General features: G+C 38.6%; 1 protein-coding gene across 2 annotated transcripts; it reads left to right on the top strand.

Annotated features, from left to right (window-relative positions):
* The first annotated feature begins 223 nt into the window (after positions 1–223).
* On the top strand, positions 224–17,512 carry srsf3a (serine and arginine rich splicing factor 3a). 2 transcript variants are annotated; one of them, XM_069144124.1, is made up of 7 exons: positions 224–245; positions 10,334–10,383; positions 11,914–12,124; positions 12,215–12,349; positions 16,561–16,599; positions 16,700–16,786; positions 16,870–17,512. In XM_069144124.1, exons 2-7 carry the CDS (start codon positions 10,377–10,379, stop codon positions 16,895–16,897), a joined length of 507 nt encoding a protein of 168 aa, XP_069000225.1. In that variant the 5' UTR covers positions 224–245; positions 10,334–10,376; the 3' UTR covers positions 16,898–17,512. The 2 variants fall into 2 exon arrangements, with proteins under 2 accessions (XP_069000225.1, XP_069000220.1); XM_069144119.1 differs by lacking the exon at positions 224–245 and adding an exon at positions 7,985–8,153.
* The last annotated feature ends 9 nt before the right edge of the window (positions 17,513–17,521 follow it).

Raw genomic sequence — 17,521 nt, 5'->3', positions numbered from 1 at the left:
GCTGTACTGTAGCTGTACCGCTGCCGCTGCTGATGAGAACACTGTGTTCCAATAGACACCCTGACCTGTAACCCGTTCCGTGCCGAGCCAGCCGGGAACAGCCTGTACCGCAGCAGGCTGTCCTCTTCGCTCAGCTGACAACACGTATCATCAACACTGCTGTGTAATAGTCTGCCTGCAGACACAGACGGGGATGTGTAAGCACGGAAATAAAAGCACACCTCCATGTCCGATAAAGACGCGCGGTGAGACGGATTACTGTTTCTGTGAAGGACGGTAAAAAGAAACCGCCTTTTATCCTTGTTTACCGGTGATTTTTTTTTTTTTTTTTTTTTTTTTTTTTTTTTTTTTTTAGATTGTTATAATACCGTTGCTATGTATGCTATTTGACGGTAGGGATTTCGCACATATTGCTACGTGTTAACTTTGTATCATTATTTTCATTACCGCCTGCTGGTAATGTTCCTATATTGCGATGGGTGGGGGATAATTTCCCTAAGCAGATAGTGTTTACACCACTGCGGTGTTTACTTTGGTGAAAAACATTCAGACAAAAACAACACAATTAGCCTGCAAGTTAGGTAAATGCAAGCAAACTTAAAAAAAAATAAAGCTGCTCACTTTAGGAAGGGTGGTGCAATTAAAAAAAAAAAAAAAAAAAACTTTATGGTGATGTTATGTGTAGGCCAATTAGGCAACTTCTTTAAATTATGGGAAGTATTGTGTTTTATGAACTCTTGTTTACAAGTCAGATCTGCAAAGACAATACAGCTGCTTTGCAGTAGGCCAACTGTGTCAAAACTGTATATTTATTTAATACCCTTCCTTTATGAATAATATCAATATGGAAACTTCATTATAATGAATTGCTTGCAATTCAAATCTTAAATCTGCCAAGAAATCAGCAAGGCTGTTTTAAAGTTTTGAACTGCCTCAAATATAGTCTATACATTCCCCCCACGTGTCCAGTATAAGAAAAAACTGTTAGAACTAATAGGCTATCAAAATAACAGTGGGTATATTCACTGCAAAGGGGAGGAAGGACAGTCCTTGTCACAGTGTTAAATGTCAAGTCAAAGTGATGAATCTGGGCCAGGAGGTAAATAGGCTTGTCTAATCAGTCTAAATCTAATCTAATCTAATATTTGAGTAAATATGTTTACCCTGACCTAACCCATTACTTTAGCCCAATATATGCTACAGTATTAAAGTACATTGATGTACAAGTAAATATGAGAGTAAGAGTATGCTTTCTGTGAAGCACGGTTCCTTTCAAAGTGTTTAATATCATCAAAGTGAAAACTTAAAACCTCAACCAAATGTTGTTATTTGTAATTAGTTAATGCATTTAAGTAGTATAAACAGACTACATTATATTTTATCAGCTCTTTATAAGTCAAATATTAAGCTGAAAAGAAAATAAATCAGCTATTTTGATCAAAGTAAATTTATGCCAAAATGGTAACTTTATCATATGTTTAATTACTTCCTAAATTACCTGAACTGTTACTGTTACCAGTGCTTGAAGTGAGCCGGTAATCACCGACAATTCTTCATTTACTCTTCGGTGTGCCGTGGCCTTTTCTTGTGCATATCATTTCTCATAAACTGGTGGATACACTTTTCTGCCATCTCGATATCAGGCTATCTGGGCAATTCATAATGTCCCTAATTGAACTTCATTACCCAGGAGGCACTACATGACGCTCAGCTGTTTCTGTTCTGACGTGAGTGCTTTTTTTTTTTTTTTCCTGATGACGTCTAACGTTACTTTAATCTTCAAATGATGTTAACCTGGCTCCAAAAGAGCACAAAGCTAACACACACATAGTCCGATGATGACACAGCAGAACGTCTGAAGTCAAATGCTGCCTAGCCTGTTCTAAATGCTGGCCAGGACTGACAAGGTAACCTTAGAGCCACAGCTAGCAGTGGCAGAGACTGTTGATGTAATGTTAGTATTAGCAAAAACACTTACGGCTACTATTGAGCTTCAGACTCTTAAGTAGTGAACATCTAATTCATTATCAATAATAGTGTTGTTTGTCTTCCCAAAAATGTCGAGAGCTGGCTGAAGTTATCTCACCATCAAATTTAGAATTCGATAACTAGAATTATTGTTTATCTAGTTTAAACTGAAGTCACCACTGGTCCTGCAAATGCTTCCTGTATCCATTTCATCTGAAAGCCTTCCTTTCAAATTAAAAGCCCTCTCGCGTCTCATTCACGCTGCAGCGGCTTCGGACATTTTTTTTTTTACCTACTCTTGATTGAATGTAAACCTGGTCCAGGTTCAGTAAAAAGTAATTATTAACATAATAAATGATATTTTACGAAAGTCTTGTTTTGTACATCAAAAGCCAATCTAGCGCGATACAATAATTAGTACAGTGCAATAATTTCACTTGAAGTGTAATGAAAATAGTCATTAACTATCAAAACTGTTCTGAAATACAGCCCTAGAGTACTTAACATACATAGAGGGCTGGAGATTAACATAAATGTGTGGAGCAAAATGGAGTAGTTTTATTTGAAAAATGTTATTTAAATAAATTATTGGTCTAAAAAATTGCTCAAAGACTGACACAGCTATTTTTGATTGGTTTATGTGATTATAGTATAGGCTGTTATATGGAGGAAAAGTTGATTTATGTTTGCTAATCAAACTTCCCATAGTCATCAGGTTCTACCAGTAAAAATGTTACCCAATTCCCAAAATTTATTTGTTTATTCAGAGACTTGTCGCAACCTGCAAGAAGACTTAAAATCGTACTGCTATGGAGACCCCAGAATCACCGTCTGCATATTGATGAAATCTTGTTTTCAACAAGCCCTGTCACTATGACATTTATGTTTTTTGTTTTCAAGCTGCAATGTGTTTAAATATATTTTGTATATTATGTTTAAAAATAGTTCAGAATCTCTCTGAGGTTGCATATGAGCGTGCTGAAATTCCCATAACAGTCCTAAAAGATTTTTATGGCTTCACTTTTGATGGTTTTGTGGTCTCAATGTATTGGCAGAATATGTATATACAATGTTTGATATTTAGTAGTTTTATGGCCACTTCTTGTATTTAATGGTCTATATGCTTTCTATTAAAACATTTAAAACGCAGCATAAACTATTGGTGTGAGTGCCTCTTTATCCAGGCTTTATTTGTGTGAGACCGCAAGACAAAACTCAGCCAGATATATTTGTTTATGCTTTAACTGAGATGCTCAAATAGTGAACATTTTATTCAGCTGGGTGAATCCCACAATCAGAGGTGGTGAGGACAAAGTCTGACCACACTGCTGGCAGACAGCAGGCTGCTATTGAAGGGAACATGATGATCCTGTTAATTATAAAGGTGACATAACACAAGTGAACCTGGTGCTGCAAACCCACAGGGATGCTCTCAAGTGGCGGAGTGATCTTCTGGTTATCGGAAGAAAGTAGGCTTTACACACTCTCGTTTTAGAACATTTGAGTCACACAAAAAAAGTACAGAAACAGAATGACTATGGTCTTGTGATCTAAATACAAAACCATAACCTTCCTCTGCATCACCTCCCACTTGAAGCTACTGAAAATAAATGCATAGATGATTTAAAAAAATACATTCACAAAAGACCTTGTAAGACAGTTAACTCCAGAGATTTGTTTGTTTTACCCAAACTTTCAAACTGCGGTGTTCTGGCTGCTTTGTTGGCACTTCCTCCTGCCTTGTAAATGGAGGTCAAAATGAACTTAACTGACCTGAGCTGAGCTGAAATGCATGAATAGATTTGTACAGTGAAACATGTCTTGAAATGTTGTTTTCCTTCCTGAAACATCGTGAACATCTTGTTTCTGTTCTGGTGAAAACACCAGCCTTATAGGAAACCAGGGGATCACATGGTTAAAGGTTAAATCAGCTGTTTGTGGTTTTATGACTTATATTTAGAGCATCAGAGCTTCTACTGCTACTTCATTGTTCACTCAGTTTTCATTAAAAGGTCATGTATTCTTTGTTAAAATAAACCAATAAATGTTGAGTCTTCTTGCTAATTGCTTAACATCTTTATTGAATATTGTATTTCGTACTAAAATCTGACAGGCAGTTGTGAGAATACGTCTGTCTGAGTGAGTGTCTTGGTGAAACCAGAAGCACGCGGGTGAGTTCATTCAGGGATACAGGCTGCACAGTCATCAGGAAGTGAAACAGAACAGAATGTGCTGTACTAATCTGATTGAAAAACACCGCGCTGAGTGGATGCATGAAAAAAAGATGTTTCATTTAAACAGCAACAAGGAGAATCCTATGGCAGCAGGAGGATATGAACAAAGCAAACAAACCAAACTTAACTCTTCATTCGGTCATATAAAAGGGGAATGGTGAGGATAAGGTTATAGAAGCACTTGCTCTCGCAGGGACATGCACGCTGCGACTAAAATAAAGCTGAGCAACATAATGCTCTTTGTTTGTGTTCTAGGCATCCCTGTTAAGTACATGGGAGTAATCTCCTGAGTGATCCCTTTTATCCCTGAACTTTTACCCTCTGAAGCAAAGGTTCCTTGCTGCTGTGTCTGCCAAGGACCTGAAATAAAGAGAAGCTGTAGAACAGTGAATAATCTTTTTTTTTTTTTTTTTTATCATTTCTTCTTAAACTTGAGATGGCTGTATTTTATTGTTGACATTTGGTGCTCATTTTATTTCCTTAGTTAATCAGTTTGGATGACAGGTTTAAGGATTGATGATTTTACATGTAAGAAGCATTTTCATGTTGTAGCAAGTTCAGGTGGGGCTACTTTTTGAATTTGAATATATTATGTTGGGTAGATCACTATATAACTGTGCGTTGTTTTTTGTATTTGGTGTATGTCAAAACAAAATCTGTAAATAGTCCTTATTGTGTTGGAGGGAAAAGGTCACGATTAGTATAATACAGTTTCCTTAAAATGATGCTTAAGTGCAGCACTTGAGTAACATAGCCTACTTTGTACCTATCCTGAGCCATCCATCCATATTTACATAATTAAATAGGCAATAACTTGTGGCAGAAAATTAGATTTTTTTTTTTGTAAATGCCTGTTTTCATTTATAAACATAACTTGATGTGCAATCTCATTCAAGGTGCATTTTAGGTTCTTCTATGCAAATAATTTTCTCCTCCACACTGATAAGTTATTCGTGATTTATAGCCTCAGTATTACTCTCTTGCTTGATGGGCACATAGTAAAATTAAGAGCATGATACGCCACGTTTGTTTTGGTACTTTCATGTTTTGTGTGACATTTGGTCACTTTATTTTTTTATTACAGATAAAAAGGCAAAAGAAAAGTATTGCTTTGATTTCAAGTCGTGATGAACCTGAGCCCTCTTTAAAAAAAAACTTACTGGAAAGTGTTTTATCACCTACTGATTTTTCCGTCACTGCTTACATTATTTGGAGCTGATTAAAGCAGTCCTTAATGATGCATTATATCTGTGTGGAGTCTCAGCTGTAAAACCTGTTAAATACAACTGATTATTAAGCTCTGTATGTGCGCTGACAGTAATTTTTATGCAGCATTACACTTCAAAAATCCCAAGAGTCTATCTGTGTTTCTGGTTATTTAGCCTATACTATAATAATATTAATAGGGTGGATAAAATTATAGAAACACCTTTCTATAGTGTAATACAAGTTAGTGGCACCACAAATTGCAACTTTCAAACTGGCTCAAAACTTTCCGAAAAAGTTCATGAAAAACGGAACCTCGTAACTTTCATGCAAGGGATGATTTGTTCCAAGACTGCTGTATTAGACTGAATTTGTTTTAGCAATGTGTACTTACTGTAATAAACTGGCAGCTGAGTGTGCTCATGCTCAGCCCATAACACATGACATATCTCCTTATATGGTGTAACAACAATGCTTTATGGTCCTTTCCGCATTTTGTCACCTTCATCCAAAAGCACAGTTTATGCACAAGAGGTGTCACCAATTTAAATTATCTTCTATATAATGGGTTTTAATGAGATCAGAAGAAAAGAAAAAATGTTGGAAGGAAGACAAATGGTTACGTTTTTTTGTTGCTATTTGTTCTCCTTTACAGCAGTGGGGTTTGTGAGACTGAGGATGAAAAGGTGTTACACTCTCTGATAGCAAAGCAAGAGTGAAACATCTCTCTCCTTCTTGGAGCACCATTTACCTCAAACTTCTGCTCATCAAGTTTGTAATTCTTAATCAGATAATCTTTGTTTAGTGACAGATAAGTCTAACAAAGCAATTTCATCTAACTTGTCAGACAATCATTCATCAAAGACGTGTGTGACTAACTCCCTGAATCCTGGCAGTGAGAGCTCTATTATAAACATATAAACCTATTAGCTGAACCATTCTTTGAACAAGACGTGACTTTCTACAAAAAAGGACGCTTCAATACAACATTCGTGACTCCAAAATGTGTTTGAATAAAGATTTAGGCCCGGTGCACTAATGTAACAAGGAAATCAGCAGTTTACTAGCAATAACGGCATATAAATATCCAGTTCAAACATGGAATAAATAAAGATTAAATAAACAAAAAAATCTTCTGGGTATTATGTTTCATTTTGTGATGTGTGGAGTTAAAAGTTATGTTCATGGTCACAGGTGTATAAAGATTTCTGTTGAACACGTCTTCCCCTTTTCACCACTTCTTGAATGCGTCTCTACACAGGAAGTCTACATACTATGTCTTCCCGCCCACTTGTACAACTTCACGGGGTCGTTTGAGGTGTTTCCTCCCGTTGAGCAATAACCCTGTCTGTTGATTTACTTCTGTGTTCCTGTGTAAACACTGAATGGCAGACAGCTGTTTTTCTCAGTTTTATCTTTTTAAGATTGAACTGATTAATAAAAGTTTGTGTTTCTTTTTAACATGAAACATGAAAGATACAGTAACATAGCTGTACTATCAATGGATTTAATGAACCAGGACATTAACTTAAAGTGAACTTTCTCACACTTGCTGTCGAGACAATATGCATTTTTTTCAAGTTTATATTTTGTCTTGTGCACATATAATAATGATAACATAGCTGCAGTCAAATCTCAATTATTCAAACCTCTTGAAAATAAGTCATTTTCTTATGCACTTTCTACTTGTAAGTGGTGGGAGAAGTACTCAGATCCTTTACCGAAGTAAAAAAAAAAAAAAAAAACCACAACCGAAATTGAAAGTCATGTGTTTATAATCCGACTCAAGTAAAAATACACAAGTATTATCAGGTAAATTTATTTAAAGCATTAAATGTGAAAGAAAAAATTTAAAGTACTTAATTTTCAGAAAATCGGCCACAGTGACTGATAATATACAGCATTATAATACTGGAGGTGGAGGGTATTTTAATTAGCTCTATATGCAGGTAAGGCTTGGGTAGGTAAAGCTCTAGGCTATTTTTAGATAGTTTCACCTGAAGAAAAAAGATTTATTAAGAAACGGCTGCAAAACTGTAAGACTAAAGTGACCAACCCCAGGGTCTTGGTTTTATATTGTCACAAAAAAGCCACAATTTTTGCAGGAATATTAAACAATCTGTCTCAACTAAATGCTAAATACAATCTAGAAATATTTAAACATGTTCAAAATGTAAAGTCTGATACTTAAAAAAGAAAAGAAAACAGAATAGGGCTCATGTTTTAATACTGGCCTTTGTTTTGCCCCTTGCTGTCTAAAATTGGTCATTTTTATGTGTTATTGTTGCTTATGTTTACCTTTATGACTAACATACCCTGAATTTATGCAATTTTATTCTTCGGGAGGACTTTGGACAGTTGCTCTGTGGAAGACGCTATATTTAATAAACTTTATTTACTTTACTTACATTTTTCTGTTACCAAAACAGTCTACGAATAATACACTGTAGCCCTTAGTGTGTTTTGGCCTGTAAACAGTGAACGGTCGTGAAGACTGTCTCACCGCAGAGGTAAACTAGGGGGCGGTATGTTCATCCGACGTCATTTCACAGTCCGCCACACACACGCACACGCACGCACACCGTAGAAGAAGAAGACAGGCGGCTTGTTGTGCCTCTCTTCCGCTGTGCTACCGGTGCTAACATAAGCTAACAAGCTGGGCCTCCTGTAGAAACGGACGGCGTGAAATCCCCTGCTAACATTTCGGTCGCGCTGTAGCTACAAAAAAAAACAAACCCCAAACAGGTAAATTATTTAACATATAATCTGCTTTGTTCCCTCCGCGGTTCTCACGCGACTTTATTCGGCATTCTGACGGGCTCGTGGGTTAATTCGTCCTTTTAAGCGTTTCGCGCGGATAAATGCTAACCACGCTACCTCCTTTCATTCTGTGTGTCGAGGCATGGTTTGTGAAAACTTTCTTTTCTCATTCATTTTTTTTTTTTTTTTTTGGTATCCACGTTAGACTCGGAAGTAATTAGTCTACGTAGTAATAATTAAAAAAAAAAAAAATGTTCGTCACTGACAAACCAGGAGGATCAAAGATGCAGCCTTAATTTTACCCGGTCGCTGGAAACGCGCACGCTGACTAAAAAAAAAAAAAAAAAAAAAAAACTACTTTTTTTTTTTTTTTTTTTTTTTTTTTTTGGGTGCTCATGTAGCCTGCAAATGTGCGACCAGCATTAATCCAAAACATTAAGCTACACTTAGTTAAAACTAAAGCTGTTTAAAAACCTGTCTGCGATCATATCCTACCTTCGTGGAGGTTACAGTGTTAACGAGTCTCTGCAGATGTCTTTGCGTGATAGACTACGCGTTATTTTGTGCTTTTAAAATAATATAATCCTGTATTAGCCCCAGCCTGAGGACATTTGCAGGATAGCGCGAAAGTGTCAATAGCATTAAAAAAAAAACAACCAAGATATGTAAAAAAACAAATTATATATTATACACACATTATACACAAAGGGTGTATTTAAAAAAAAAAAAAGAAGTAAGTAAGCAGAAATATGTAGATCTAGGCATTACATAGTTGATATGGATAATCAGTAATGTCGCACGACAGATTGTCAGATCGAGTTGTTTGAGTGCTCCTGACAGCAGCTGGAAGGAAGCACCTGCAGTATCGTTTCTTCACACGCAGCTGGTGGAGCAGCCTGACGCTGAATGTGTTACCCAGTGCTGGCAATGTCCTGCATGAGGTTGTGTTGTGTTGTGTTGTGTTGGCCAAAACATTTAGGACATTTTCGCCACCACGCTAATTTCTCCCACCCACTCCTTTCGTTGAGGGGGAGAGGGGAGAGAGAGGAGGGGGGAGGCAGAGCTGGTTCTTTTGACCAGTCTGCTTCCCCAGCAGACTACCTACCTCCCATGTGGTGGATGCCACCACAGAATCAGAAAAGACCCTCAGGAACGCTCCGTGCCCTTGAAAAGACTTGAGTCTCCTTTATCAGATAGAATCAGCTCTGTCCTTTCTTTTATAAAAGTGCAATTGTAATATTCATATGGTTGTTCCAGAAAATAAATATGTGATTATGGGGTTAGAAAAACTTAAAATCACATCTACGTCTCCTCTGTCACTCCCGAAATTTGAAAGACGTGAATATGCAAATATTTTACATTTCAAAAGTTGGGTAACTACCGGATACAAGTTATCTCTGAAAAACCATCAACCGTGTATGTGCAGTGCTGGCTTCAAGTTTCCACCTCATGCCGTGTGAGTGACCTAATGAACCGGGGTTAATTTGTTATGTTGTCAGAAATCCTGCTCTCGACTACAAACCATTAAGTTACATTTGTAGGTGACCACAGGAAAAAAAGAGAAGGAACACTGGACCAAAACACATTTTTTTGAGTGGAGAGGGAGTCAAGCGGTGTTGATTTGATATCACAATCATTTTGGAGTTAGTGCTGTTTGCTAAAACTGTAGTTCATTATAGAGTGCCTTCTCTCAGCGGTGGGCAAAACAAAAGAGAAATGCAGCTGAATCAACACCTCTCAAAATAGTGCCACTAAAAACTGAACATCGTAATATTTATGTAGATAAGATTTACTGCAGGACTGTTGCATTAGAGTATACAATTTGTAGCTGTGCCAAATAAACTGGCAACTCGAAGTACAAATATTCAATAGTCCCCTTTACTGGAGTTATTATATAACTTTGACTAATGTTATCAGTTGCGTGGCATTCAGACCAATATTTTTAAACTCCAATTGCCTTCTTGTGGCTTAAAAAAAAGTTCCATAGTGTCTGGGGTATATTTAAGATTAAACACTTTTAGATAAGGCTATTGATAAATAGCCTATCACTGATCCTGGAGTGTTCAAAATGCACTCTGAATCAGATAACATTAAATGGGACAATGCCTTTGTAGAGCTCAGGTATGTGGTTGTAAACATTTCTTGCCGTCTTTCTTTTCTTTCAGGCACACCTGATTGTTGGTGGACTCCTCCGAGAAGACGGTTGAAATGGCAGGTATGATAACGTGTTACTTCACACGTTTCTTGTGTCACCTTTGTCCTCCTTTTTTTTTTTTCCTTTTTTTTTTTTAAAATAGTTCAGCCAAGGTTATAAGCCACCTAGATGTTGTTGTGTCTTGACTGCCCAATCTTGTTAGAAGTTAATAGATGACCAACTAAAGAGAAGTCGGACTCTAAAGGTGTGACATTTAAATACGACCTTTTGCTGCGACCAGCAATTATTTTCATCACTGAGTAAACTTGCAGTACTATTTATTTTTTAATTTTTTTCATTTTAGCAGTTGTTTAGTCTAGAAAAATGCTCACTTCTGTTTCTTCGAGTACAGTCTGACACTTTCAAATGCCTTGTCTAGTCCAACTAACAATCTAAAACCCAAAGAGCTTCAGTATACTTTAAGAATAAGACAAGTAAACGCAGCAATGTGGATTATCAAAATAGTTGTTCCGGCTCTAAAATCAAAACAAGATAATTTTTGTGATGGTTGAACAGGTAGTTCATCTCTTTAATCTTGCAAGAAATTCAAGACCAGTATCCTGCAAGTGTTCGTGAGAAAGTTTTAAACTGGCTGAAACAGTTTTACTTAGCTTATGGTGGTCATGCAAGCATTTGTTGATTTTAGCTTTTATCACCCCGATCTGAGAGACTAAAACACTGCAACCGTTGTGTCATGTCAGATGGACTTCCTCCATCGCATCAGATTATTTTCACACAGTGCTTTAGAGCACTATTACATTACATATCATTTAGCTGACGCTTTTATCCAAAGCGACTTACAACATACCGATGGCACACCATCGGGAGCAATTTAGGGTTCAGTGTCTTGCTCAAGGACACTTCGGCATGTGGGCAGGAGGAGCTGGGGAGGTGCATGTTTTGTTTTTTTGGATGTTGGGAGGAAGCCGGAGCACCCGGAGAGAACCCACGCAAGCACAGGGAGAACATGCAAACTCCGCATAGAAAGGCCCAGGACCGGATTCGAACCCGGAACCTTTTTTGCTGTGAGGTGACAATGCTCACCACTGCACCGCCCACTATTAGCTCATGTTATAGATAAAGCTTAGTTTTTCTTTTCCTAAATAGGGGTGGTTGATGTGAATAAAATCTTTCTACAAATTACTGGTTATCTAAAGCGACCCAACTCCCCTGTTGAGGAAGATGCAGGTCTTTTACAGTAAACTTACTATCGTCTATGGGGCATCATTCATCCTCTCCTCTGTTGTCCTCCCCTGATGCTGCTGTATGAAGAGATATAAAGGAACCGACAACTGTAATTGATGAGCACATCTCTTGGCCAATCTTTGTCTCCTAAAAATATGGCAGTCTTTTTAAATTAACGATCATTTTTCAACAATTAACTTTGATCAAAGATGCAATTAGGGAAAATATCTCTGGGGGCGTTTGAATCACTCAACACCAGAAAATGACTTGCATATTTTTGGGACAATCGTTTTACATTTAACTTGCAAGTCTCCGATGGATGAAGCAGAATTAGTTTTATTCGGTGTTTGTCTCTTTGTCTTTCAGATCCTGCCTTTAATCAAGACTGTCCCCTTGACTGCAAAGTGTATGTTGGGAATCTTGGAAACAACGGAAATAAGACAGAGTTAGAAAGAGCTTTTGGGTACTATGGTCCTTTAAGAAGTGTTTGGGTCGCCAGGAATCCCCCAGGTTTTGCTTTTGTAGAATTTGAAGATCCCAGAGATGCATCTGATGCCGTGAGAGAACTGGATGGGAGGTAACGCCTTTATCGCATTTCTTAGTTGTTGTTTTTGTAGTTCCCTTTTTCTGAATGACTCTGCTCATTTTTTTTATTTTGTTTTCCTAGAACCATGTGTGGCTGTCGAGTGCGTGTTGAGTTATCCACCGGGGAAAAGCGCTCAAGGAGCCGTGGCCCTCCTCCATCCTGGAGTAGACGTCCCCGGGATGATTTAAGGCGACGTAGTCCTCAAGTCAGACGCAGGTATGTGTTTTCCATTTGACGATTCATTTTAATGTTTTCAGTTCAGTCCCATTTGCAGTGTTTATTAAAAGCACAAATAATAAAGCAAATATTTGTTGCCCACACACTGTAAGCACTAAGTGTTTTGGGGGTTTTTGTGGGTTTTTTTTACTTTTAAATTTTCGCCATTTTAGATCCACAAAATTCCTACATTGGATTAAAAAAATTAAAAAAAAACTCTTACCTCTTTAGATCTCAGACCTATTTCAGCTCAAAAGAAACCAAAGCCAAGTGTAGAATCAAGTTTCTAATGAATGCAGCCTACACCTAATTAGTACTCTAAGGGCCTGATTTACTAAGATCTGAAATAAAGGGTACTAAATTGCATGTTCCTCCCAGAAGTCTGCAAGAAAAAAAATTGCACCTGTTTTGCGGGTGATTTACTAAGAGTAATTGCATCATTGAAATCAGGTGCAAATCGCTATATTTAAATGAGGGGTTTGCGTGTGTTAAAGTGATTCCAGCAATGGAAAACAGAGCAACCACAAAAGGAAAAGGAAATCTGATCCCACTGGAATTAAGAAATATAAATATAATTAAAACTGCAAGCAGTGATGTATGGGCCCTCACACTCCCGCGCGCCGTCTCCCCGAACCCGTCTCCCCGACGTGCAGCGCGCGAGGGACGGCATATCCCCGCTTAAAGTTGCTATTTTTGTCTCGTTTCCTGTCTCCAGCAGGGGGCGCTGGCGAGCCTTTTGGCCGCGCCCACTCGCAAAACACATATCAGATGTATCGTCTCACCATGGATGTATGTCACACGTTTTGTGAGGTTTCAAGCATCCGTTGACCTTAAACATCAACTTCCTGTGTCACGGCGAGACATCCAACTTTGCCGCATCGTCACGGCGACGCCCATCGACAAACTCGAACGAATGTCTCAATATATCATCAACTACATGTTTAGGCTATTGTAACCCGACTTTATGTTCATGTGATGAACCAGCTCGACGGAGAATGTATGAAAAGTGTCATTTCCAGTGGCCAACAGGGGGCGCTATGACTATGAGCGAATATTACCCCACAGGTGTCTTCAGGGCGGGGCTGTTATCATTCCTGCGATGTTTGGAGAAGGTCGGTCCATGTACATACGATTTAAAGCAACTCGTAGTTTCATGGCGAGACGCTCAAAATGGCCGCCTCTTTACGGGCACACACATCAATGAAAATGAATTATTTTTGATGAGATTTAATCCCAAACATGTTTTCTATCCATGGAAACTAAATTCAAGTCGGTGCGACAAAATCCCTCGGAGGAGTTCGACAAAGTACAACGTGTCAGAATCGCCCAAAATGGGGACTAAATTCAAAATGGTGGACTTCCCGTCCAGTTGACGTAACGGTGCGACGTAACTTTTTTGCGCGTCCAGGTGTGATACACCTGTCCACCGGATTTGGTGAATTTAGGTAAATGTGGCCGCCGGGGCATCTCCGCAGGGGGCGCTCTCGAGCCGTTTGGCCACGCCCACTCGCGACTCCACTAGAATATGACATTTTTCGCCGGGAGCCAAACGTGTGAATCCACTTTCATGAGTTTATGAATATGATGAAGCCTCCAAAAAGGCAAATCACTTTACGTAAGAAGAAGAAGAGGAACATTTTTAGAAAAACAATAGGGCTTCGCACCATCGGTGCTCGGGCCCTAACAAGAACAAAACGCTACGTAGGAGATTTATCAGCGAGGAAGTCAATACTGTGGGAAAAACAAAAAGGCAAAAACAACAACAAAAAAATGGCTTAATGGCTCGGGAGCCTTATGAAGCTGCAAGAAGAGCAGCCGTCTCTCCTGACGATCATCTGATTAATACGTTCCCTTTCAGTCGTACTAAAATAAACACGTGACCACTTCTCCTATTTCTACTTTCAGGTTTAGTAAATATCGTTGCGGGTGGCGAAATTATTCCACTTGCATGTTCCCTCCCAGTATTTTGCACCTTCGGGTAGAAACGCCCGATATTACACGCGCGCGCGCAGGCAAACCAGCAAAATGGACGACGTGTTAAATTGAACATTGGAAAGACGCCACGCTCGCTGCACGTCCTCAGTCAATCTGCTGGGGCATTTTTTTTGTTTTTTTGCAGGTGGTGTGAAGTTTTCACCTGAGACGCAAACCTTTAGTAAATCAGGCCCTCGGTGCTCCATGTCACATTAGTTAAATATCATTCTTTTTCTTACCATTATTGTTATCGTTGCAATTGGCACGTATACAATGTTCATCAATATCTAATCTATCGATCTGGTTGCTTCAGGCTTTGATAAACTGATATCACTCCCTTTATTTCTTAAAATAAATTAAAAAAAAAATATATATATATATATATCTGTGGCTGTATTCACAAAGGTTTTAATCTTTACAACTATGAGTCCTTTTGTTACTAAAAGGTCCTAACTAAGAGTTTCCCCCTTAAGAGCTAAAGTAAGAAGGGAGTAGAGCTGCTGCTGTTCTATATCTTTTACAACGACCGCCTCTGACTTCTGTCACACTTAGAGGCTATTTTTTTTTAGACCGAAAATGATTTTTGCAGTTTCTCTCGGTTTTATAAGTTTCTCTTCACTCGGCCAGTTTTGGGGTTATGTTGAGCCTTTGGGTGTTTTTGTGAATACGGTCCGTAATCCCGCGCCGAGTGGAGGGATACTTTTGAAACAAAAGTTTTTCGTTGTTTCATCATTTCAAGAGTATTTTAATCTGTGCTAGTATTGCTAAATTGGATCATCTAAATCGAGTGGCAGTCCACCGCATGCCAGCACTTAAAATGTTTGTGAACTCTTCACAAGGGGTATGTCTGTAAAAACATCCAAGCTCTCCTGGAGTGTGGTATTCCTTTTACGGGAGCATTTTAAGAGGCACAGTTAGCACTTCATCATCCAAAACATTTTTTATACGTACTTTTAGATTTACTTTCTGCAGCTGTCAATTTTGTTTTCTTTCTGAGTTCAGTTGCCATCTATTAATAAAACTGAACCCCGTTGCAGAGACACCACCACGCTTCTCACCATCTGAGTCAGTCAACTAGTCCTCTTTCAGCATCATGTGACTGCTGACCAGCGAGCCCCAATCAGCTTGGCTGGTGTTGTCACATGACCCAGGCGCATCGCCAGTCGTCAGGTTCCACCAACCTTATGGTTCCTGAGCATGCAGTTCCCAGCATCCTCCTCTTCTTCCTCCAACTATTACCCAATCGACAGCGGTCCACCCCACATTATCAACCAATCGGCGTCTTTACTCTTTCTATTCGCCACACATCTACTGTATCAACGGGAACAGCCCATGGCTTTACATCCCTCTCCGTCCCCCGCCCCCCCCAAAAAAATGGCAGGGAAAATCGACAACTACCCACTCCAACCAGCCACCAGGCAACTTCATATCTCCAACATTTGCATCATGTGGCAAATCCTCTCTGCAATTCGACCTCTCTCACCATCAGTCTGGCTTCCTTGCGTCATTTCTATCTTGTCCAAATCCCCCAAAATAGTAAGTTGTTTTTATCCTGCTCTTTGTAGTTTTTATGCTTAATCTATCTTTCAAAGCTGCCTGACAGTTTTCATTCAGCAGTTGTGTAATTTAGAGCAAGTTTAAGTGCAGAGGTGCAAAAATCGAAAAGTCAAGGAACTTGACTGTCTATCCTAAATTTTCTTTTGCAAAATTCAGTTTGTTTATTGGATGTTTAGCGTAATTGTGCTGCTAAGTGCATTTCATGGCTCGACGTTAAGCCATATTGAGTGATAGCCGCTTGAATAAAGTGCTTGGTTTTTGTAGTTTTGATGCGGCTCCCTTTTTTTTCTTCTTCTTTTTTTTTTAAAGTTATACCATTTTTTGCAGCCATCACATGTTGGTTACTAATGTTAAGTGTTTCAGGATATGTCCCACGTCCAGGTTTGTTTGAACCGAAGTGTCCTGTTTCTTAACGGGCCCGCTGTAAGGAGCAGTTTACTATGTGTAGAACATGGTACCTGCCCAAGCTGCGCACCTCCCATGTTGCTTAAAGCCAATTTAAAAGCAGCACTGCAGTAGAAACGTGTACGTGTATCCACATTGCCACGTGAACCTCGTATCTCTTTAAGGATCAAAAAGCCGCAGGTTTCATTAGTGATAGGACGTGTTAAATGCGTTGCCCTAAATTCTTTTGTTTGTGTTTCATTTTTTATTTTTTTTTAACGTCACGCACATCATAGATCGCCGAAAAGGAGGAGCCTCAGCCGCAGTCGCAGCAGGTAAGCTTGTGGTCAACTGCCTTTATTTAAAGTAATCATTTGTCTGCAATCAATGATAAAAAAAAAAAAAAAAATCTTTATTGTTTTCGTTCGTCCCCAGGTCTCTTTCAAGAGACAAACGCAGATATCGGTCTCTGTCCAGAGACAAGAACCGTAAGCGCTCAAGATCCTTCTCACGATCAAGGAGGTAAATTGACGTATCATTATCGATCTACACACCAATATATGTTTTTAACGATTTTGCGTTGATTCAGTTGTTTTCTTTTGCAGTCGTTCCCGGTCAACCGAGAGAAAATGAAGATCTCGGATGGTTCGTCTGCAGGTTCATGATATGGTTGCGAAGATACAAATTTTTATAGCCATGTTAATCTTTTTTAGATTCTGTTTGATAAATCCAGGCAGCCTACGGTTGGCCAAATTACACTTTGTGTAATCGTCTGTTAAACAACACAACAAAGGTTTTTCTTCTTTCATCAGTTCTCATCACAAAATTTTCACATTTTACTAAAAGTTTTTTTCTTTCTAATTGTTCACATTAAATGAATGCTGTCTTGCCCTGCATGTTTTGAAACTGAGGACTGGGTTTAGTTTTACATTAACTTTTTTTTTTTTTTTTTTTTTTTTTTTTTAAACTGTTGGATTGAACTGATGTTTTTTATTCTTGGTTGACTCTTAAATGTCTTTTAATGGGTGACTGAGAAGCAGGGGGATAAACTTCCTACCGGTGGCAGAAAGAAAACACTGTTATTTGTAGGCTATCCTTGAAACGTCATCTGTAATTCTGTATTTTACCCATTTTGTCACTTTTGCATAAAAAAGGTGTGTATTTTACTCCGCTTTATTCTATTGAGTTCTTACAATTTGTGCTGATGCAGTTAAACCACTTGTTCAATAAATGATTTTTCCAAGGTGACATTATGTG

The sequence above is a fragment of the Embiotoca jacksoni genome, unplaced genomic scaffold (genome assembly GCF_022577435.1).
Source record: "Embiotoca jacksoni isolate LCO1_2020_lvr unplaced genomic scaffold, fEmbJac1.0.p SCAF_1, whole genome shotgun sequence".
Lineage (NCBI taxonomy): Eukaryota > Metazoa > Chordata > Actinopteri > Embiotocidae > Embiotoca > Embiotoca jacksoni.
The sequence above is the reverse complement of the archived record's forward strand: the minus strand, read 5'-3'. Positions and strand labels throughout refer to the sequence as shown.